This window comes from Protopterus annectens, chromosome 9.part0, assembly GCF_019279795.1.
Source record: "Protopterus annectens isolate FY-2018-M chromosome 9.part0, PAN1.0, whole genome shotgun sequence".
Taxonomy (NCBI): domain Eukaryota; kingdom Metazoa; phylum Chordata; order Ceratodontiformes; family Protopteridae; genus Protopterus; species Protopterus annectens.
This window is the reverse complement of record NC_056743.1, coordinates 225,354,100-225,379,002: the sequence shown is the minus strand read 5'-3', so window position 1 is coordinate 225,379,002 and position 24,903 is coordinate 225,354,100. Positions and strand designations below refer to the sequence as shown.

Genomic DNA, 24,903 nt, shown 5'->3' with positions numbered 1-24,903 from the left:
AATCAGTCACCTTTATATATTTATGGTTATGTGTATTTGTATGTGTAAATGTTCACTGCTAATAAAAAAAAAAAAGAAAACACTCATCCAGTTTTTCTAGCTACAGTATACTCCCTCGTATCCAGTCTCCCTTTAACTGGAATCCTCTTTAACCAACCTTACTTCTTCAAGATTTTCTCCATGAATCAAATTTGCATTGTCAATTCTAGGAAAAAGTACAGTGCACTGTACTAAGAGACAATGTATTACTTCATCCAGAAAGTAAAGTTAAATAAGAGCACTGGTAATCAATATAACATATATACATCATTTTTAATCTGATTTACAACATATAAATGCTATTTTGTATGCTTCCTTGGATTAACCAGCCATTTGTTTATCCAGCCTAAGGTCTGGTCTCAGTGAGAGCGGATAAGAGGGAGTCTACTGTACATTTATGGCTGCCTATATGAAAATGCATGAATTCTAAAGAGTTTCATATTTCCAGACAGTGATGTCTAAATTCACAATGTTCATGTTTTTATTTATATGTCAAACCAGTTTGCATACCACAAATTGTCAAAACTGTCCCTTTTTAGAGGCTGCAGTATTTATGTATGCATGGCACATGACTGAAATGCTGTGTGCAGTTAAGTAATTAGTGTAAACATCCAGCAGTGTTGTGCTATTAATATTTTTATGTAATTATCAATATTTCTATGTAACATTTGTATTAGAAATACAGCATTCCATAACCTGATGTCACAGGACTATTACACATTTTCGAATGCTCTTAGAGGAATAAATGTATTAAAAGTGTTCATGATGAAACAGTTGGAATAATAGCAGCTTTAATTCATTGCCAGTGAGATGATATGTGAAGTGATTAGCATGTTTCTGATATCTCTATTAAAAGGACAATGAACAATATAACCCCTCCGTACTTCTACATTAATTATATGTAGATAGTTCTCAAGCAAGAGCTATTCTCTGTCCCATTCACAAAGAACAATTATTGGGTATTTATTATTGTAATACTGAGAAAAAAAACACTTTCTGGTATTCTATTTATACAAAATAACCTGCTGCCTACATATATGAGGTATTCCCGAAGATATAATAATAATTCTGCTAGCTTGATATGCAAAACAAATGAATTCATTGTATAAAATGTATCTCACCACTGCCTCAGAATCCTTTTGTATAAAATAATATTTAAGTAGTGCTGATACCCCAGGAACCACCACTAAAAAACAATCACACAAGGACTGTGCGGTACATGAAAGCAGTATTTATCAAAAGTTTAAATAACCAAAGCTGCATGACCTTTTGAAAGTTTTAACCTACGTAACTAACTTAAAAATCCAGACGGTCATACCTGTTGGGAAACAGTATGATTTAGAAAATGGTAGACTATAATTATTATTGCATAAGTGTTAAGAGTCTAATGGCTTTAGCAGGATACAGTTGGTGATGTGTAATAGTATGAGGAAGAATAGGGACAATTCCTAGTTATAGGTTAATCATATGCCTTTAAGGTTCATGGTGTTCTTTTATAAAGGGCAACACCGTATTGGGAATGGGGTTTCATATTTTCTCTTTACCTGCACCCTAGATATTAATTGATTTATAGATATTCCAAGGCCATTGTGTCTTATGATCATTCTTGCTTTGCCAGCACCTTCCCTCAGGCAGCACCTCCTTTCTGCAGGCAACCATGTGAAATGAAAGGCATGCTGAGCTGTAGATTCTGACTAAAAACAGTGATTATGTGTAATCATCGAGTGTTGCCATATGTACTAGCCATGCTACTGAAATGAGCCCCTGTGGCATGTTACCTGTGTTACAGATTGAGGCAGTCATGTTGATTAAATAAGGGGAATGTATCGCAAACATTATTCTGCCTACCTGAACCTCTACAAAGTTGCACAGATTTTTTATGACCTATATGTCAAATGATGTTTACATTAGAATTATTTGCTTTCTCTGCTTCTCTGAGATGTCCACATCACTGAAATATAAGTGCTATAGTCTTCATCTTCTTAGGTAATGGAAACCAACTATTTATACTGAAGATAAATTACGTAATAGTTTCACATGCTATATGTTTAAAAACATCTTATAGTGGACTAAAATATTTCATTTACACCACCATGCTTTCCATTTATTCTTCCTATTGGTCCAGTCCCCATGTTTGGATTTGTGTATTCTTAGTTGTCTTTGTATACATATATAAATATATATGTTTTTGTCAGATGATCAAGTTTTTGGAAACTCAAACCTCATATTGTCGATACCATATGTTCGATTGTCTGAAAACCCGAAGCATTTGTATGGAGAATGTAGTGTGGTAGGGATCAGGGAATTTACCCTTTTTTGGAGCTGGTCGATATAATTTGCAGGGGTTTGGGGAGGTGTCAATTTTGGTTGTTTTGTTTCATTTGAGTTTTTGGAAAGTCAAACATATGGTCTTGACCATATGAAGTTTGAGTTTCTGAAGGGCATAGCCAGAATGTTTTTAGGTGTGCTTTTAGTAAAGTTTTGAAGCGGGTGCATGATGGTACGGAGGTAATTGTGGGTGGGAAGGAGTTCCATAATTTGGCTATGGTGCAAGAGAATAGTGCTTCACCAGCAGAGTTATTGGCCTTAGTGATATGCAAGTGATTTTTGTTGCTGGATCTTAGTGGTCTGGTAGTGCAATAGGGTTGGAGTAGATTCTGGAGGGATGGGGCATTTAGTGGATGGTTTACTAGTTTATGGGTGAGTGAGAGTTGATACCATTAAAGGAGGTGAGGGAGTTCAAGCCAGCCCAGTTCAGCAAGTGAGAGACAGTGGTGACTATGGTAGGATGCCCCTGTGGCAAATTTGGCAATTTTGTTGTAGCAGGTCTCCAGCTTGTTTAGATCGCATTGCCTTAGGTTGGTATATATTGGAAAGGCATAATGTAGGGTGGAGATAAGGTGGGGATTTGCTACTGAAATCCTTGCTGCTTTGGTGAGAAGTTGCTTATTTCTGTATAACACTCCTAGTTTTTTGTGGACTTTTTTATGGTCATGGATATGTGAATGTCAAATTTTAGTTTATTGTCTATTTCCACTCCTAGCAATTTGGTGTGTTCTGTTGGGTGTATAGTGGTGTTGTCTTTTGCTGTGATGTTAAAGTGAGAGTTGTTTTGAGTATGTTTGATGGGTTGGAAGATGAGTAGTTTAGTTTTGTTTGGGTTGAGTATTAATTGGGCATTGGATAACCAAGTTTCAACAGAGGAAAAGGCTTCCTGTGTAACTTTTTGCAGTTTGGGTAGGGACTGGGCTGAGCAGATGATGGTTGAGTCATCTGCGTATTGTATGAGGGTGCCATGTTTGGTGGCAAAGGCTAGATTATTGGTGAAAATAGAGAAGAGTAGGGGTCCAAGGATGGATCCTTGGGGAACCCCTGTAGAGACAGGTAGTTGGGGAGATATGTCATTCTGCCATACAATGGATTGTTGGCGGTCAGACAGGTAACTCTGAAACCAGTTGGTGACTGATTGAGAGAAGGACAGGTTATTGAGGACAGAGGTGTGTGTGTGTGTGTGTGTGTGTGTGTGTGTGTGTGTGTGTGTGTGTGTGTGTGTGTGTGTGTGTGTGTGTGTGTGTGTGTGTGTGTGTGTGTGTGTGTGTATCAGTGTGTGTGTGTGTGTGTCTGTCTGTCTGTCACAATATCTGGGGAAAGGGAATATGTTTCTTTCCACCCACAGATTGTTGATCTAGCATACCTGTCAGTTGTTTGCATATGTCAGTCAACTATAGTCTGTCAAGCAGCTGTTGACTACATTCAGGGAGTCCCATATAAATAAATACATGCACATAAAATTATATATATATATAATGTGTGTATATATATGTATATATATATATACACACACACACACCAGTCAAATAAAACATAAAAAATGCATTTTGGACATGTAATCACTGTCCCAAATTTTACAGCTGCACCCTCAACAGACAGAGAAAGGGATATATCAAAATGGAGCACCTCTCCTGTAAGTGTAGAATATGTGTGGGTATACTGGAGAATAGAAATCTGGAAGCAGATCAGTCAGTGTTTGTTATGCATCATAGTATATGAAAAATACGTGTTGCTTTCTACATATGCATTTGAACACTGAGAAACAGAGGTTTACACCTGCATATGGCAATGTTGGGGAGGTACTTGGAAAGCTACTAATCATATCAGATGGCCTGACACCACAGCATTTTGACTACCCAATATGCAAATGTGTTATCGGATAAATAGATGCAAAGCCCCTTGGTATAAGTAGCCCTAGAGAGACACTGCTGCTACAAAGTCTGACCTAGTCTTCTGATGTGATAGATCTTTCTTGCTAACCTGGAGGTACTATCTAGCCATAGCCCCAGATATACAGATGTCTAGTGCATAGAAAGTTACTCTTTAACAGAAACATTACATGTTAGGCAATCAAGACACATTGTATTCTGGATGCAACCTATCTTGATTTGGGTCTACGTTATTATTTTGGGCACTATTTTGTATATTTGCAGGGGTGGCTTCTGCTGGGTGGACTGATGTGTTTCACCAATTTATACTTGCTTTTGAGTTTACAGCATTACACTGCTATGGAATCAGATGTAAAAATAGACACCGTTCTTTTACATGTCTCAGCTATCCAGATTTTTACAGAATGTCCAGATTTTTGCCAGATATTTTTGTTTTGGTCTTCATAAAATGGGTGGTTCTTTGTCAAAACACTGAGGATGGAAGTCATTAAATATTGATTAAGATTTGAGTTTCAGACTTCATATCCTTCAGAAAAGGCATGATAGTCCAAGAGCTTTTATTCTATCATCGTAGGTTTATAAGAGCAGTATTTAAAATGTGTCCCTATTTTTGGCCCTTTGCTCCCCCCCCCCCCATTGTTTTTGGCTTTGTCCAGATTTCTTGAGCTAAAAGGTTGAGAAGAGGTATGCTTCTTGAAGATTAGCATTTTTAATCATTTGCACAGGCCATGTTAAAAAGTGTATAAGCCTTCTTACAAAATCATGGCTGTAACACTGGACAGAATTTGCTCAGTCCTACTGTGAGAATAAATATTTTAGAAATCTAGCCCAACAGGTCTGAAGTGCAATTATACTATGTTTTTACATTAGTGCTTTGCAAACAATATAAAATTGTTAATAATATAGCAGCATTTCTGTGAAAAAAGAAAAATGGTTTCAGAGAGTATACATGCAGTGTATACAAACAAGTCTGGATTACCTTACCTAAGGAAAAGGGTACAAAGCCTTCTTTCTTAACAAATTGTCCACCACTGTCCAAAAATCTCTCTGGATAAAATAGTTCAGGACTTTTCCAGTATTTCTCATCAAAGTGCACAGAGTAAAGATTTGTAATTACAGTTGTTCCTTGAGGAATAGAATATCCTCTCACTACTGTATCCTTATATGTGGCATGGAAAATTCCTAGTGGAGCTATATTGCATATCCGCAGCACTTCATGGATGACAGCTTCTGTGTAGGACATTCTAGGCTTATTTTCAAGAGAAGGTACATTGTTTGGGCCAACAACAGAATCAATTTCTTTTTGTACTTTTTCTGTGGAAAGAAAAATGTATCTCAGTAATGATTTAAATATACAAACGTACCATCAAGTTAATTTTGCCTGATATATATTACTATTTATTGTCTATAAAAATGTCTGTATTTTTTGTCATAAAATAAAAGCTGAAAGGTTTTTACACCAAACTCTATTTTTTAACTAAAGAAAGGTACAGGGTGACAGTGCAGGAAACAGCTTATTTAGAAATGATCATATATTTACTATCGATAACATTTATTTCTATACTTAAAGGCGCTCAGTATCTCCCTCTGTATTCAGGTTATCTTTGCCTGTTATCTGTTATGCTTAATATTTATCAAAAGATGTTAACTCTGCCATTTCTAATGAAACCCTTAACTGACCCTGTTAAAGCTGCATACATTATATGTGTATTTCCTCATGTAACGAACTTGTGGGTTGCCCTATACAGCCCAGGATGTAATCATTCGATTTTGGGAGACAATGAGTTCATAGTGCAGCAGCAAACATGATCATCTTTACAGTTTACTGAAGAAGTGTTAAGTCTGAGCACAGCTGAATTTAAAACAGTAGATGCCCTCTAATACAAACTACCACATATGTATGGGAAAACTATAGGAAGCAGGTAAAAAAAAAAACAAACTAGAAATTCTAAATTAATTTATTGCACATATCTACCTACACACACACGTGCCACAAAACATGTAAAGCTGTTGAGGAATATTATAAAGTATATCTGACTTCAAGGACTAACATGCAAAAAAAAAATCTTTTTTTTTTTACCTATTAATAACATTCAGGCTTCTTTAAATCCTCTTTCTACTGCATATTAAACAATAGAAAGCAAGCCTGACCTGCATATGGTCTGTATTTCTTAAATGCTTTTATTATATATGTGTGAATGTGAGCATTGCTAGCTGGCAGAATTGATGGCTAAAATAAGCATATTTGCTTACTGATTTATGAACATAGGGTGAGGTGTATGACAATGTGTTGTACCCTATATTTGGTTCAAGACTGGGGAGTACCATGATTCATAAACATGAACCGCATTCTTCCTTGGGAGTAAACAGGTTGTCCAATTTTTCTGAATAGCAGACAGGAGCTCTAAACATACCAGGCATTACTTTGCTCTAGGTGTCCTTCAGTGCTTTATTACCTGACAGTACTACTTGGCATATCAAAGTAAGTAGATTACCTTTTTACAGTACACCAGACCAAGTAACGTATGTGCAGCTAATTAGTAAGACAGCGTAGTTACTTGGCAAGGCTATCTATCTGCCTTACATCTGTGCAATGTGGTCCTCCATCCTGACTGTGACTATAATTCATAAAGAATCTGCAGTCAGTTATGATGGCAGACTAGAATGTATTCATATGTAATGGTAAGGAAGTGATCCATTGTTATGCATGCTCCCATTGGTGGGAGTTCAGCAGATTCACTGTGTGGTGATGGGTCAGGTTTGTGTGAAGTAGCAGGTTTGCATGTGTCATAGGGGATGTCATTGACAATAGTAAATTTTTTTGCCACAACTGAGGTGTGCTTTTTTTTCATGCTGGTGTGTTGCCCAGCACTGTATGCCAAAGACTATGCTGATAGGGAAGGTGGATTGCTCCCCTGACAAGTGCAGCACTGTTATGCCATCAGATGGAACTGCAGTAGCGCTGGTGTTGTGAATTGTATTTGATGGCAGTGAGTTCTTTTTTTTCATAGAGGTTAGGCATTTGGGATGCTGTTGGAGCACAATGGGGCAAGGCCTTGTTGTAACTTTTGCTGTATTGTTAATGTACATTGCCACTCTGTGGCACACAAACCCTACTCTACAAAGTCCAGTATTAATGATTATTATTCAATATCCTTTGGCTTGTGTATTGTTCTTTATGCATAATCAAGACAATAGAATAATATTACATTATATTCTACACTGCATACTTGCTTTTTATGCCCAGTATAGTACTCAGGAATGTATAGTGCTTAAAATGAATGCTTACTTTAAACAAATAAGCATACCCAATGCTTTCTTTTTACTTATTTTCTTGTATTATTGTATCCTTTGTTATTATAATTAAAATGATGGCTGGTAAAACAGTAATTACACAGGCAGCCTTGTTCAGTTTCTAGGTCACTTAAAATTCCTCTTGGGCTTCTCTTCCCTTAAGTTATCTTGTAATCTATGAATCTGAGAAAAGCTAAGTTCATTGTAATAATCACTGTACTCATTGTTACCATCTTTGTTTACATTAATAGCAATGTCATGAAGCAGTACTTGCTTGATATATTACTGCATAAAAAAACCTGACATATTTGGGCTGCATTTTCCCACTTAAGGTGGGCTTGAATTATACCTATAGAAAACACAGCACAGAATAGGTAAAGGTATGTTCCCAGTCAGTCATTGTGATTCAGTGATCAAAAACTCCTGTTTGTCTACAAACTTAGCAAATCTGCTGGGCATTGTTTGTTCTCGTACAAGGTTGCTAAGGCCTGGAACTCCTTATCTGTATCCATCAGGTCTATACCCTCCGTTATGTCTTCCAAAACCTCTCTGAAAGACTTCCTAGCTAAAATCTGACTCTGTTCTTGTTCAAAACCAGGATAAACTAGATCCCTAAATTTGTACAAGTATCTTTTCATTCCGTATACCTCCTTACTCTCCCTTCTTCACTTACTTCCTACTGCTAATTTTTTCCTGACTTTCTCTCTAAATACACCATAATAAGCTTGTTTTTCCTTCACTTCATATCGCAGTTCCTGTTTGTATTAGACTAACTTACCTTTAATTTCTCTACAAAGTGTCTAAAATTTCTCTAAATATTAAATGAATGTCAAATGACTTGTTTAACCAATGTTTTTAGATTACGTCTTATTTGTTATAATTATTTAAACTGTTGATGTATTTGTTTTATTTTTGAAGACTGTAAAATTATTGTCCTTAAAAAATACTTTTTAATAATTTAGAACTTTTCTCCCTGGGCCTCCGCTGAAAATGGAATTCTACCCAGGTGGACTTTCCTAGTAATCAAATGTCAATAAATACATACATTACATACATATATTACATACATGCAGCACGTGTGCCAGTTCAATAGGTAGTCTTTTTTAAACTAAAATAATGAACCCAAGGCCACAGGAAACATAAAGACTACTGTTTATTTTATAGAAATTGACACAGAACCATGCAACTAGCCATATTAACTGAAAAATCCAAAAACAGAATGTATTTTTTTTATTCATAGAACATTATGCATTCTATGGGCAGAAGGAAAAAAACACAACTAATTTCTCACCTCAGTAAGATGAGCTTTATACATATTTGATGTACATTTTTCTAAAGCTCTCTGCTTATTAAATTAGCCAGACCAGATAGAAGCTCCCACTCGGTGGGTCTTTTGAATCAGAATGTTACAAGTTTACTCAATTAAGCAGGTCATCCTTCAGGGCACTGCATTTGGGTGCTTTGCCTTTGGGAAAGAAGCAGGGCAGTGTTGGTTACACTTCTGCACTGCCAGATCCTTATATCTGAAATCTACAAGGGGAATTAACCTAGTGATCACATCTGTTACAGCAGATAAGGAGCTGATCAGTTCCTTGCGGAGTCACATCCCACCCTCTTTTTTTTTCAGATTATCTACATAGAGCCATAGTATATAAAACTACTGCTCTGCAAACACATTAAAACTTTTAAACCTGCTTTTCTGCAAATTTGTCACTTAATACAAAATTCCTTTCCTTCAACCTTTAGTACAAGAGATTTCAGATATCACACATCAGACTCCATATATTCTAAACACACACACACACACACACACACACACACACACACACTGTATATAAAACTAAGTATTTTGCAGTTGCACTGCTTGTGTTTATTACATTGTGAAAGACTGGTCAAACAATATGACATGCTTAAACTACTTCATCTGCAACTAATCATGGGAAAAATTCATTACCATATTCTTGCTAGATACAGGTCCCCGACCACGAACCAGGAAATCCATACATCATATCTGAAGTTATTTGAATCACTCACCATTCAGTCCAATACCATATTCATGGGTGATTTTAACTACCTACCCCTCCATTAAAAGGGAAATACACATGACCACTAACATGTAGCGCCCCAAAGATTTTTAGACTTTGTTAATGCAAACACCCTGGAGTATCTAGTCTGCACTCCCACTAGGGGTACAGGTATCCCGGACCTGGTACTCACAAATATGGGACAGCACTGCACCCCCCTCCCCCAGTGTGATGTCCTGCTGGTTATTTCAAGTGAGACAACTCTGTGAACTGATCTAAAGGTAAAACTAGACCCCACACCTAACCTTAAAAACTTTATGAGCTTTTCTCTGGCAAGCTACCTCCTATTAAGTGACAGCACAGCAAATTTCAAAGATTCCCCAAACTCAGAAAACACAGAAGCCTATGTGAAGGTGTACACAAAAGCCCTGTACAACCATATGAACAACTGCATCGAAATGGCAGTACCAGATCAAAATAAGCCTAGGTCAAACTGCAAAAACAAGCCACCATGGTACACCCTAGTATTAATTGGTTGTACAACAAAGAAAAGAAAATCCTGTTGAGAAGTAAGACAGAATATGCGCAACAGAGCAAAAAGTCTCTCAGTCTAAACAAGCAAATCAGAGAACTACTCAAGTCTTCAAAAGCAAATATTGAGGCAAAAATAGCTTCACAAGCCTGGGATAACCATAAGGCATTTTCAGTTATGTATTAATCTTAAGGGCAACACTCCGATAATGTTTGGAATTGGTTGTAGACTGCATCACCTAACTAATCTAGAAGATATAGCAAATCTACTGGCTTTTAAATTCAACTCAAATTTCACCTCACCATCAACTCCCAAAGAAATACAATCCAACATTCCTCCAGCAGTTATCATCAAAGAACAGGTCATCCTAACAGTATACCAGGATGCCTCTTAAATAACTTGAAACAGGACCTATCAGGCCCACTATCATCTCTATCTACCCATAGCCTCTGGACTTTCTTTGTCCCAGTGGAGTGGAGGATAATAATAATCATCCCTCTGCATAAAAGGGGAACCATCAACTGACCCAGGAAATTACAGACCCATAGATTTGAGCAGTCTTATATGCAAGGCCATGGAAAGAATAATCATGGACCTGATAAAGAATGACATAGGAAACCTCCAAACACTGGACCCAACCCAATTTAGCTCTGTCAAGGACAAGTCATCTACTAAATCTGGTGGACTTCTTTGAAAAAGTCACTAGGGCTATGGATGTGGGTAAAACAGTGCACACTGTCTACCTTGACCTGGCCAAGGCATATGACACAATTCACCACTAAGGTATTACAAATAAACTCACAAACCTGGGCATAAATCCCTATGTAACCAGATGGATAGCCAAATGGCTCAGTGAGTGAATCCAGATCCAGCAAAAGGCCAGTTAAAAGTGATGAGCCACATGGCACAGTGCTAGGACCACTCCTGTTTGAAATATATTACTCTGAAGTCCAGGCTAATACAGAAGGCTTCTGGTTGACAAAGTTTGCAGATGACTGCAAGATGCGGCCAATCATGGAATCCCCCAGTGATGTGAATATCCTTCAGAAGGTTCTGACTCAGACAAATGAGCTGTGGCCTAAAGCTAAATACAAAAAAATGCATTATCATACCCTTTGGGAAGTCAGTTATCCCTAAAAATCACAACATTAATAGCACACTCCTAAGAGTGGACTTAGAGGTGAGAGATTTAGGCACACAGATTGATAGTAGCCTGAACTTTGACTGTCGTGTCCAGAATGGTGAGGAAGGCCTTCTATGTGGCATAGCTTATAAGTAAAGGTATGGCATCCATATTCAACAGTTATAGTCCTACTGTACTTGGCCCTCACCAGACCAATAATCGAGTACAATGCAACATTTGGCATGCACTTGACTAGGCACTTAAAACAGCTGAGGTGACCTCAAAGATTTCTCAAAAAATAAAATATAGGGTGTTAACAACATGTCTTATGCAGAGAGACTAAAAGCCCTATGCCTTTACTCTGTCTCCTACCGACTATTAAGGGGTGACATATGCCTGACCTATAAGCCACTCACAAATCCAGCCTTGATGAAGCTGTTGCACATCTCACAAGAGAAACAGCATGATGATCACCTGATCTAGGGATCTAAACCTGGTCTGTGACACAAAGAAAACATGCTTGAGAACATAGGCAGATATGTGTCTCAGAAATGACCCTTTCTCTGGAATAGGCTTCCTATTCATGTTAAGCAGAGTCTTTCCCTGGCAGTTTTCAAACACAGTTTGGATCGGTCGGTGGGGAATCATAAATTCACACCTGGAGTAGTACCTGTGTCCCTTTTGGATAGGGGCAATCTGTAAACTAGTCACTGGTATAGGCACAAACTTAAGCCATCCTCCAGCCCCTAGGGATCATACTTCAGGTAAAATTCAAGTAATAATGGCTGGGGTTGTAAAAGGGCTCATGAGCCATTAGTCCAGTAATCCTCTATGAACATATATATATATATATATATATATATATATATATATATATATATATATATATATATATATAAAAATTAGACAGTAGTCTTCATCCTGTCATTTTTACTTGAGATTTTTGTTTGCCTAGTGGGCTAGTTTTAATACTGTTCCATCTATTGTTTTACAAGAAACAGCTATGGATAAAGCTATAAATCTGTAGGAAAAGTCATTCTATTAGCTATCACATCCTCAACAGATCAGGTTTCTTGTGATGCATTGTGACAAGGAAAGTCTAAATCTCTTTTTTTTATTTTACTTTTTATAGAATAAAGGAAAGGTTTTTGAGACCTATGATTTCACTTTATATTCTTGCTTAAGTGTATGACAGCCTAGTGGAAGATAATCTAATTGTCCGTTGCTTGTCCAAGTCCTTGCATTTGTTTATTTCTGCTTCAGGTTTGTTTGACAATTTCAGTGAAGCCTGTGAATATACTTTCTTAAAAAAAAGTTCTAGATAAAAGTTAACAGTTTGTAATTTTACTTTTTTTAAGTCTTTATAGTTACATTCAGGCAAAAAGTCAGAAATTCAAAAGTCATTTAGCTGAATCCCTGCAGTGGAGTAAATATTTACAGAAATTATTAAAGAGAAGACATTACCAGATTTGGAAGGGCATCAAAGAACTAATTCAGTCACAGTGCTGAAACAGAATTAAGCCAGTAAAATATTACTTCTGGTTTTCTTAGTTTCAAGGTAATCAATATTGCCCAAGGAATGTTTTGCAAAAAACTGACCATTTGCCAGATGTACATAATCTTTTATTAACTTCCTTGTATGGTATTCAGATAGAGTCTTCAGGCTTTTCTTTCCCTCTCACTATGTTTCCTACTCACATACTTATATTGGAAGTAAGATGTAAAGCTTTCACCCATTATGTGAAAAATATTAAAAGCTTCATATTTTATATATATTATATAAATATATAATATTTTGTAGAAATACAGGCCACGAGATGAATTGTGTTAATGTTTGAAATCCAGACAATTGATACGTTTTAAAATGAATAACTTTTCTACATTCCCTTTTTTGGTTTAATTTTGAAGTATCTAATTAAAATTAGAATGATTGCTGTTTAAATGACAGCGTGCACAAAAACAGGAAATTTTTAAAGTTTTTAGTATTTAAATTAATTAAATATGTGGTGGCAATGTCTCTTGTTCAGAATGAATGATAGTTCTCTACAATACTGTGTCCATTAGCATTGACATTAATATGTGAACAACTTTTAGTCCAGGGTTGTTTTTCTTGGCTTCTGGCTATTAAATGCTCCTTTAAAAATACTGAGATACACCACCTACATTACTGGATCTGCAATGCAGATGCATACCCTGGGATTTGTCTTATGCATGAATGGATTGCTTTAAGAATAACTGTAGAACAAAGGTATAAATGCAAATTGAAGATTTAGAAAATGAGGCTTCCCTGTGTGTTATGGCATTCAAATGAGTTGTGATTGGGTGACTCCCAGAACACTGATGCTGCACCTCCCCAATAGTCATACTTGTTTGTTAAATGAGAGAGGAGGATCAGTACCTCGTCTGCAAATGTTTTCACTCTTTCCAGATGTTGCTGTTTTATCCATGGTTTTGTGATCATTAAGTTAGTATGTTTAATTACGGAGGTATGCAGTGGGCCTTGTACCTCTACATAAAAGATTTATTTACTGTTGTACATATCAAGGAGATTTTTTAGACAACACTGACCTTTCAGGGGTGCTTTCATTGTACCACTCAGGTTTCCATTACCATTACACCATGGCTGTATCACTGATGGGTAGGTACTGCACAACTCACATACCCAGCAATAATTATCATTGCTTAAGTGTTAGAATAATTTCAAGGAAAAGTAGTTTTTCGACTATTATATTAATGCAAAGTACATAAGTGTTAATTGACTATGTTCTCATGTAACTTATTAAAGCAGACATATTTTCTTTGTGACACCACTGGGAAAGCTGACAAACATAAAGCATTTGATAATATTAATAGCCTAGATTCCATTGTATTTAAGTAGCAGTGGGACTCACATGAGGGAGGAATTCAGTAGCATGGAGGTTTTTTTCTTTAGTGAGTACACTTTCATTAAAGAACACGTACTACTGTCCTGTTGCTTAATGCAGACTAAAGTTAACCTTTTAGTTTGTACTGCCTAGCAAATAGCTCAACACTACCACATGAAACAAAATTAATTCATCAAAGGACGGTGCAGTGGTGCAGCAGTAGCGTTGTCACCTCACAGCAAGAGGTTCTCTGGTTCGATTCTTGGCTGGAGTGCCTTTTGTGCAGAGTCTGCATGTCTCCCTTCATTCATGCAGGTTTTCTCTGGGTACTCCTGTTTCCTCCTGCATTACAAAGGCATGCATCTGGACTATTTCTCCCCGAGCCTCCGCTGAAAATTGGCCTCATTCCAAGTCGGACTTTCCCGGTAAACAAATGTTAAATAAATAAATAAAATAAAATAAATGGGGTATTCATCAGCAAGGCATCTATTCTGTCAAAGTCTAAAGTACTAAATTAAAAAAAAATTATTAAATTTGCCAATCTTAACTAGCTGTTTGTGTCTTTCCTCCTGAAATTGTAATATAATGTTCTTTCTGAAGCATGCAACTAATTTATTTTCACCAAAGAACTTTAATTATAGGAGATGGGCTGGTGAACCATAGGCAGTTTGGCTTAACAGAAAAAGTATATAAATTGTACAAGATATAATCCAATATACATTCAAAAGCAGTTCATCTACCATGTTAACTTTCCACAGATTTTCAGTGTCTTTGACTGGCAGTAGTAAATAAGTAATTTAAAAAAATAAAAAAATTTACAAAGTGTTGTAAGAATTTCACTATCTGATGCTGCTGGTTTGCTGTTTGTCATAAAGTATACACAGATGGAGATCGCATAAAAAGTATAATTCGTACTGAATGCTTAGCATAAATACAAGAAAATGCTATCTCCATTGCCTGGCATGACTGACAACTCTTGAAGCAGTGACGAATTTGCTATTGTATTTTCAGCTATTCAGAAGGTTGAGAGTATTGAACCAATTCTAAGCTGGGTACAGACCAAGAATGCGCAGAATTCAGTAAAAGTTATATCTATTACCTCCTTTCAATGTTTACTGCCTAATTGCCCTTAAGCATTGATTGAAATGGACCCACTTAGGGATTCAGACAAGGTTACTGTGAGTGGTGAGCCTTAACATAAGCAGCCAACCCATTGAGGTGAGCCTTTTCTGATTTATTTCCTTTATTTTGGAGTCATGTAACTTTCACCAAAGCCTAAATGAACAAAAACACACAAAACAGACTTTTATACTGAAAAGTCAAGTGATATTATAAACAATAAATATAAAGTTTATAAGTGATTTAATCTGTAACAGAATAAACAAAAACGTCACACACAACTTCATCAGACTTCTGATACTACATCATAATGAGGCATTCCGGGGAACAGCTAATGGATATTAGCCATGTGCTCTTCCTTGGAAATGGTCCATGGTAATTAATATTATCAAATGCTGTGGTCCACGTTATTGACAATGGGAGAGACAATATTGCAGGTGCGTTTAGGGAAGTTCAGTGGAGAGTAGTAGTGGGAAGTTTGGCAGTGTATGTGTGTGTGTGTGTGCGCATCTACAGGGGGTTTGAATCATGTCCAATGACTACTCGTGTGTGTCTGTGTGTTTGTTTATCACAATCTGTGCGTATATGACTGCGTGTCTATGTGTGCTCGCGTGTGTATGTATCACAGTATGTCTCCATATCTACAGGGGTATGCATGGTGTCCAATGAGTGTGTGTGTGTGTGTGTGTGTATGCACACATGTGTGTGTGTGTGTGTGTGTGTGTGTGTGTGTGTGTGTGTGTGTGTGTGTGTATCACAATGTGTGTGTATATCTACAGCGGTTTGAATCACATCCAGTGATTGCATGTGTGGGTGTGCGTGTGAGTGTGTGTGAGTGTATATCTACAGGGGGTATGCATGGTGTCCATTGACTGCATGTGTGTGTGTGTGTGTGTGTGTGTGTGTGTGTGTGTGTGTGTGTGTGCTCATGCACAGATGCCAGGGTGGTCATCATGGGAGGGTGGCTAGATAGGTGATAGATGCAGGTAGGTGTACTTGTACATTTATGCGTGTATAGGTGAATGGGCGAGTATGCCTGTGAGTGCCTTCTTGTCAGGGAGTGTGTGTCATGTTGAATGAATGTGTGTGTTGTGTGTGGGTGGGATGTATGCATGTGTTTATGTGCATAAATCCCTGCATATATTTGGGAGAGTGAATGAAATGTGTACCTACCCAATCTTGGTGTATGTGTTATCACTGGTAATTAATGATGAAAAATGCTGTTTAATACTGGTAGTAATTACAGTCAATTCAGAGATATAGAAATTAGTCAATAATGAAGCTCATTGTGGCTAAACATGTTTCTGAATCACATTTTACCTGACTGTGTAAACAGACATACCTGTGGTAGGCAGTTTATATGAGTGATAGGGATTCTTTTCTAATCCTAGGGCCAGTGATTGTGAGTTGCTGTATGTTACCTGACTTATTTTTTTTATGTAAACATCTGCAGTCACTTGCCATTACAGAGTTAGCTTTCCTTTTATTTTAATTATTGTGTAAATTTCTATATACTGTAGATTTGGGCACTGAAGTAAACAGACAAAGTAAAGTTTTTCAGAATTAAGCAACAGTTCACATGAGATGGAAAAGGGCCGGTCTTTAGTATTGTTGGTAGGGACAGCAGAGAGTGTAAAATGAAGGGACTGTGTGGCTGGGCAACAATTTACTGCAAAGCCATTACATTTGTGATGTTAAGGGGAATTAACTCAATATAGATATCTTGGAATAAAGTGTTATGAACATTTTGTTCAGCAATATGAAATGCAATAAAGTAGTCATTAAATCAGGTGACCACTGGCTGGACAGGGACAGATTTGTCTCTCAGCAGCTGCTATGTCTTTGGAATAGGCTGCCAATTCATGTGAAGCAGAGCACCTCTATGACACTGTTCAAAAGGAACCTGGACAGGTGGATGGGGCACAGTAAATTTCTTACTGGGGATATCACCCACAACCCTCCCAGAAATGGTCAGTCATTAATAAATACAATGCTGGGTATTGACTAGAGTATCTATGGTATTACACTGGGATGAAATGGCTAGGCATGAAATGACCTCCAGGTCAATAGCCTAGTAACCACCTATGATGAGTGGAATTATTCTTAGGATTAGATAAACTGAAGATTTGCAGAGGAGTTAACATATAGGTGTTACTGAATATAAAAGTAAGCCAGAGTTTATCAACTAATGGGATTAGTAACAACAGTCAACTAAATACATCTCATCCTAATGTGAAACAATGCATTTTTGTATAAGGAGTGTTGCAGTTTTACAGTGCTATAGGAAATGTGGTTGATTTTATGGTTAGCTTTAGTAAGATAATTTAAGGCCTACTTACCCAGTCAGTGTAATGGAAGGGGATACAACTTAAGTAGGATAAGACAACTATGAGGAAGACCTTCAGCAGACCACCACAGCACAACTGTTAAAAGCACAAATTTAATAAATGAAACAAAAAAAACTATTAAAATAAAAAGCAGGAATTAAATCAATTCTGATAAGCACTTTCGGCTAATGTAGCCTTCTTCAGATCATAAATTAAGTCCTGCTACAAATTCTGTATCACAAATATAGGATGAAACCACATTTGCAAATGAAAACTTCCAACCATAATACTGGTTGGAGATGTGATGGACAACTAACAAACTAAAACAATGAGTAAAAAGGCCACACAGGAAAACCAATTGGTTAAAAAACACAAAAAGAAAAATCTAGCAAAGCTAGACTTTCCACTGTATGATACCTTAAACCTCCTGTATCAGAGGCAACATGGGATATTTTGTAGACACCCTAATGTTTATGGATATCAGTTGGGTACAACAACCCTGTGTGTCCAAAAGTCAAACATTCCTCTTATGCTGTGCTGATGATGCCATAAGAAGACAGAAACATGCATGCCCACAGCTAGAGGGTTTGGCTTTATTGGTCTGAAATTGTCCATAAATAGACTTAAAAGTAAAAGAAAAAGTCATGGACATTCAGAACTGCCATTTAGCTGAAACACCTGATATTCTTAAAGGGTAATTTGCATATATCCCATGTTTCCAGCAAACTGAATCTGATCTATGTAAGGAAATAAATGAATTAGAGGTTACTATTTCCTTGTCTTCCCTATTCGATAGATTTACTTCCGACTATGACAAACTGTTGGATAAATTATCTAGGCTCGACAAGAGCCTTGAGAAGGCCAAAAAACATTAATTCATAAGTAACAATCGTGGCATGAATGATTATAATAGTGGTCACATTTTTTCTTGGGCAAAAACAAAATGGCCTCCTGAAAACAGTGATACGAAAGTAATTAATCTTCATAAGAGACCTAACAGACATCTTGACACACTTGATGTTACTGTGCCTTTAATTAGTATTCCGGTGAATTGTAATCAGATGAACTCTGCTCCTGTATATCCAATTGCTAATGATGACAAATCCACCAATAGCAGTAAAGTGTCAACATCATCAGCCACATGCGTGCAGCCGTTGAAAAACTCCAAAAGTCCAGCAATGGTTTTTCAACAAGGCAAGTTGCCTGTATGCCTAAAATTACCAGAAGAGGTAATAATGAAGAAATGAGGTCGCTCGAGAGGTCAGTCAATTCAAAGGAAATGAGGGAGAAGCAGAAGTTCTTCAATTTTGCACAAAATGCATCAGAAATACATACTGTGACTGAAAACAATGTTGTTAATTTATCTACACTGCAATTAACAGTGGGAAATTTCTTGCTGTTAAATAAGGGACTTAAATTTATACCTTCAAAGTTGGAAAGTTTAAGCGATGCTTTAACTGACTTAAAATTGTTTACAAGGGACCTATATTTGAAACTTATATTTAAATAGGGTGTGGATAAGAATTCAGATTCATTTAAATGGAAAAGTACATTCATACCAAACAGCCATCCGGTGATTGTTGCATTTCATGATTTATGTGAGTCACAGATAAGGCAACTTTATGAAAAGGGGCAGTTTCGAAAACTTTTGAACTTAACATTTAGTGAACTGGAATCATTAAGCAAACTAAGTTCAAACAAGGACATTGTTATTAAAGAAGCGGACAAAGGTGGAACTGTGGTTATAATGGACAGGATTAAATATTTTGAGAAAATGTGTATTTTTCTGGCAGATACTAATGCTTTTAAAGTTGTTACTGGTAAAGAAGTAAATTAGTGTATTTTGCACATTAATATGGCAATTTATGACTTACAGTTAATGAATGACATAGATATGAACCGATTCCATTTCTTTACTGTTTCTGCCCCAAAATACCTATACTATATGGTCTACCCGAGGTCCATAAATGCTTAGAAGACCCTCCTATGAGACCTATCATTTCTGGAAGGGGATGGATAACAGAACCCTTATCCTTATATTTACAAAATGTATTGGCACAATATTTACAGTATGTTCTTACCTGCATAAAAGATACTGCTAATTTTTTACATAGTTTAAATGATTGGTTTTGTAATAATCAGCAAAATGAGTTTTGGATGGTTGTGTTCGATATTCAGTCACTTTTTACAGTGATACCTAATAGATATGGTATAGATGCAATAAGAGAAGTGTTGACTAAATATGGGCATATCACGGGTAGACGTATAGAAACTTTATGTGAATTACTGGAGAGCATATTAGAAAATAATTATTTTGTTTTTGACAATAAGATTTATCACCAAACATCAGGTGTAACAATGTGTACTGTTGCTAACATGTATGCGAATCTCGTATTGGATAAATGGGAGCAGGAATTTATATATAATGGAGATATTGATTATTCAATGAATATAAAATGTTATAAATGCTTTGTTGATAATTTTTTTTGTGTGGCATGGAACAAGGGTTGAATTAGATGCTTTTATTGTATATTTGAACACAAGTACTAGCTTTTTGAAATTTGCTATGACCTTTTCAACTGAGGACATCAGCTTCTTGGATGTATAGATTATGTACAATGGTACCAATAGAGAAACTGCTGTATAACTTCATGACACTCATGCAGATGGACAATACAGTTATGACTGTTGAATTCTACACAGATGCAATCTATAAGCACTTACACGAGTGCATGGATCATGCTATCCCAAACAGAACCAAGACCCTATCCTCAAAAAAAAGGAAGCCAATCTGGTGGTCCTTTACCATAAACAAACTCTACAACAGAAGTAAGAAACTGTTGCAAAAGAGAGTAAAATCCCATGAGTGGAGGAGTTCCCTGGTCAGTCTCAGTAAGAAGCTGAGATCCCTTATAAGATCCTCCAAAGCTAACTATGAAAATAAAATCGCCACTGATTCTAGGGACAACCACAAAGCATTCTATAGCTATGTCAGGTATCTCAATGGCAACACTCGGCTCTGCTCTGAGTTACAGCACAGCGGCATGAAAATTACAGAACCAACTGATATTGCCAGCATCCTGGCAGATAGGTTCAGTGCTAACTTTACCCCCCCCTTTCACCCCCTAAAAGGCCAATATCTATACAGGAAGAATGCAGAGTCCCTGTAATCACAACTATGCAGGTAAAAGCTGCACTCTCTAAAGCCAAAAACACAGATTCCATGGGACCGGGCAACATCCCAGGTAGTGTTTTACATGAACTTCAGAACGAATTGGCTCCCCACCTAAGCACTATGTTCAATCATAGTCTCACATCAGACTTTGTGCCCACTGAATGGTGCACAGCAACAGTTATCCCACTCCACAAAGGGGGAGCCACCACTGATCCCAGGAACTATCACCCTATTAGCCTGACAAGCCTGATCTGTAAGGCCATAGAACGTATCATACTGGAACTCATAAACAAAGACATTGGTAACCTCCAAACTCTGGACCCCACCTGGTTCGGGTTTGTGAAAGGCAGATCATGCCTCCTGAATTTGATTGTCTTCTTTGAGGCAGTCACCAAAGCTGTAGAGGAGGGTAAGGTGGTTCACACAGCCTATCTTGACCTCACCAAGGCTTTCACCACCATGCCCCATTCTGGAATTATAGCTAAACTCACTAAACTATGTATAAACCCCTATGTCACAAGATAGGTTGCCAATTGGCTCACTGACAGAACCCACACTGTAAAAGTTGCAGACTCCAAATCTGACATCAAACCAGTGACAAGTGGAGTACCACAGGGTTCAGTCCTGCAACCTCTCCTGTTTGGTATCTACCTCTCTGAAGTACAGGCTAACGCAGAAGGCTTTTAGCTAATGAAGTTTGCAGATGACTGCAAACTAGGAGCCATAGTCGAGTCCCCAAATGATGTGGACATCCTATAGAAGGGCCTCACTGAGACAGATGCCTGGTGTCAGAGGCATGGCCTCAAGCTCAATGCCAAAAAGTGCATTGTCATCCCCTTTGGTAAAAACTCTGTACCCATGAACTACCATATAGGCAGCAGTCTACTTAATGCCAAATGTGTGATAAGAGACCTGGGGACCCAGGTGGACAGTAGTCTCTCCTTTGATAATCACATTGCTACAGTAGTCAGGAAATCCTTCTATGTGGCACACCTAATCACAAAAGGGTTCTCATCTAGGAAAAAAGAGGTCATTGTTCCCCTCTACTCGACACTCATTAGACCCATTTTAGAGTACAACGCCCCGTTTGGAATGTACCTCACAAGACATCTGCAGCAGCTGGAAAGGTCACAGAAGTACCTCACAAAGAGGATTACAGGCCTCAAACAGATGCCCTACACTGACCGTCTCAAAAAACTCCAGCTTTACTCTGTAGCATATCGCCTACTCTGAGGTGATCTCTGCCTAACATATAAAGCTATGTCAAACTCAGAGCTGTTGGACATGATACACCTAAAGAAATCCCAATCCCTCCGTGCTACATGCTCTAGGGACCTAAACCTTGTCACCACAATAAACAGGACATGCTGGAGGGATAGATTCCTGTCCCAGAGGCTTCTCATACTCTGGAACAAGCTACCCATCTATGTCAAGCAAAGTTCCTCATTAGCACTCTTCAAGAAAAATCTTATTAAGTGGATGGGAAATAGGAAATACACCCCAGGGATCACTTCTGTGGCTCTGCTTGACAGGTGCACGGGAAAATAACTTTCTTGGGTGGCGTAAGCCAGGGAACCTTGTTGGCTAGGCTAAATTAGGCCCTTGGGCCGATAGCGTAGCACCTTCCCATGAACCTATGAACCCATATAGGAAACCTGTGCACAAAAATACATTTTTACATCATGCTAGTATGCATGCACCTCATGTGTTCAGGGGCATAACTAAAGGGCAATTCATGAGAATAAGTAGGCTTAATACAGTAATGAAGCTATATGAACAACAAGCATTAGAATTAAAAAATGAGTTTGCTACCAGAGGGTACAATATAAATATTTTAGATAATGAAATAATAGAGAATACACAGCTAAGGACCTCTACTGCTAAACCATTTTTTGGAGCAAATACTATAGAAGAAATTAATACAACTATAGAAAGAGAGAATAAATTACGAAATGTAACAACCTATAACAGGAATACAACTGATATACGTAGGATTATAAGTAATAATTGGTGTATATTAAATGTAGGATTATAAGTAATAATTGGTGTATATTAAGGTATTTACCTGAGTTATACTCTATAGTCGGTAGTGCTCCTAGTTTTTCTTATCATAATTGCCCTAGTATTAAACAAAGGGTTCCTATCAGTTCGTTGAAACTTCAGCAGTTCGAACACCATATGTTCGAACTGTGAAGTTCGAAAAATGATTATTGCGAAGCCGCAGAACAACAAATTCTTTCCCAGGGAAAGAATTTGGTGGGCCGTTTCTGTGGCTTCGCTATTTCCAGCACTGTGGTGGAAAGTTACGGGTCGGATTCAGGTAAGTGTGCGATTGTGTGGACATTAGGGTTAGGGCGTGAGTGAGGTGGGTGTGAGATAGTGATGGATCTAAGGGTTAGGGTTTGGGTTAAGGTAAGTGGATAGATAGTAGTGTATGTACAGTTTAGTGTAGGGTTAGATGTAGGATTTTAAGTGTATGTGTGTGGATTGCTGTTTTTTTGGCGTGCTTGTGTTGTGTGTGTGCTTCTTGGAACAGCAATTTTTTTCCCAGGGAAAAGAATTGCTGTTATAAGCCTTCGATGGTTTTGCACTTCGAGGTTAGAAGTTCGAACATATGATGTTCGAATTTCTGCCGTTTTGTCGAAGTGATATAGACCCTAAACAAAGACTTTGTTACAAAGATATGAGTACAATATTTAAAGAGAATATTCATACTGTTGGTACTATACCATGCCATAATTGTAGTTGTTGTGATTTGATAAACAGTAGCACTTCTTTTACTCATCCAGTTACTAAAAAGGAATACAGATTTAAGCATTTTGCAACATGTAATACTACACACACAGTATATCTTGCAACCTGCAAACTATGCACAGCATTTTATATAGGACAAACAAGAAAGCTTAAAGACAGAATAATCAAGCACAGGTCGGATATTAGAAGGAATATGTACAAATTCATTAGCTAAGCACATTAATGAGCATGGCACTGCTCATAATTTTGCATTTATGGTGGTTGATAGGATAAATATTAATATACGTAGGGGTGATTTTGTTAATAGACTAGAGATTAAAGAATACGAATGGATCTTAGAAATGAATGCAGACACTTTACCTGGTCTTAACCAGATGGTGTCACTGAAACCTATACTAAAGTTTAAACAAATGTGCTTACAATAATACAAGTTCACTTTAATGTTTTAATTGGTTGCTAATTGTTTAGGTTTAAGGTATCACACAGTGGAAACTCTAGCTTTGCTAGATTTTCTTTTTGTGTTTTTCAACCAATTGGTTTTCCTGTGTGACCTTTTTACTCATTGTTTTATTTGAGATATTTTGTAGACACCCTAATGTTTAGGGATATCAGTTGGGTACGACAAACCTGTGTTTCCAAAAGTCAAACATTCCTCTTATGCTGTACTAATGATACCATAAGAAGGTAGAAACATTCATGTCCACAGCTGGATTGTTTGAATTTACTGGCCTGAAATTGTCCATAAATAGACGTAAAAGAAAAAGTCATTGATATTCAGAATTGCCATTAAGTTGAAACACCTTATCTCCTTAAATGGTAATTTGCATATATCCCATGTTGCCTCTGATACAAGAGGTTTAAGGTATTACAGAGTAGAAAGTCTAGCATTTCAGTTTTTTTCTTTTTGTGTTTTTAAACAAAGATGTAAATAAAGTATATCTGATGGGTATAGTTAATTTATTGGAATGTATTATTTAATGAGCAAGCATAATTGGCTCCATGAATAGAAGATGTTCTTAAGCTACAAACACCTTTGGATTTGTAAAAAAAGTAGACATCTTCAAGGGAAATGTTATATTTGTGTACATGTTCATAAAGTTATGCATATCATATATTTAATGAAAGACATATTTCTTAAGCAAATTTTAGGAACTGAATAACATCACTACATGTAAATCATACAATAATAATTTTAAGTAGAGATGTACTTATTTGAGAGAGAGTTGGATTGTTGCCTGAGCTACATTAAATTTCTTCCTCTGTATTAATATTTAATTTCATAGGCAATATGTTAAAAAAGATTTATAAAGTTAAATTTGAAGTGTGAGTATTATAAATAGCAATGGACTCATATAATGTAATGCTACTGTGTGCAGTATAAATATCAGTTGACCGGTAAGATGATGCGGAGTTGATGAACATTTTAAGCAAT

At 37.1% G+C, this 24,903-nt stretch overlaps 1 protein-coding gene across 1 annotated transcript in view; it reads right to left on the bottom strand.

The window, feature by feature from the left end:
- LOC122811147 (vitamin D 25-hydroxylase) overlaps window positions 1-24,903 on the bottom strand; it is a 167,675-nt gene that overhangs the window by 18,425 nt on the left and 124,347 nt on the right. Inside the window, exon 4 of the mRNA XM_044082788.1 lies at window positions 5,244-5,573. Within this exon, the coding sequence (XP_043938723.1) occupies window positions 5,244-5,573 (330 nt within the window). The remainder of the gene's footprint in view (window positions 1-5,243; window positions 5,574-24,903) is intronic.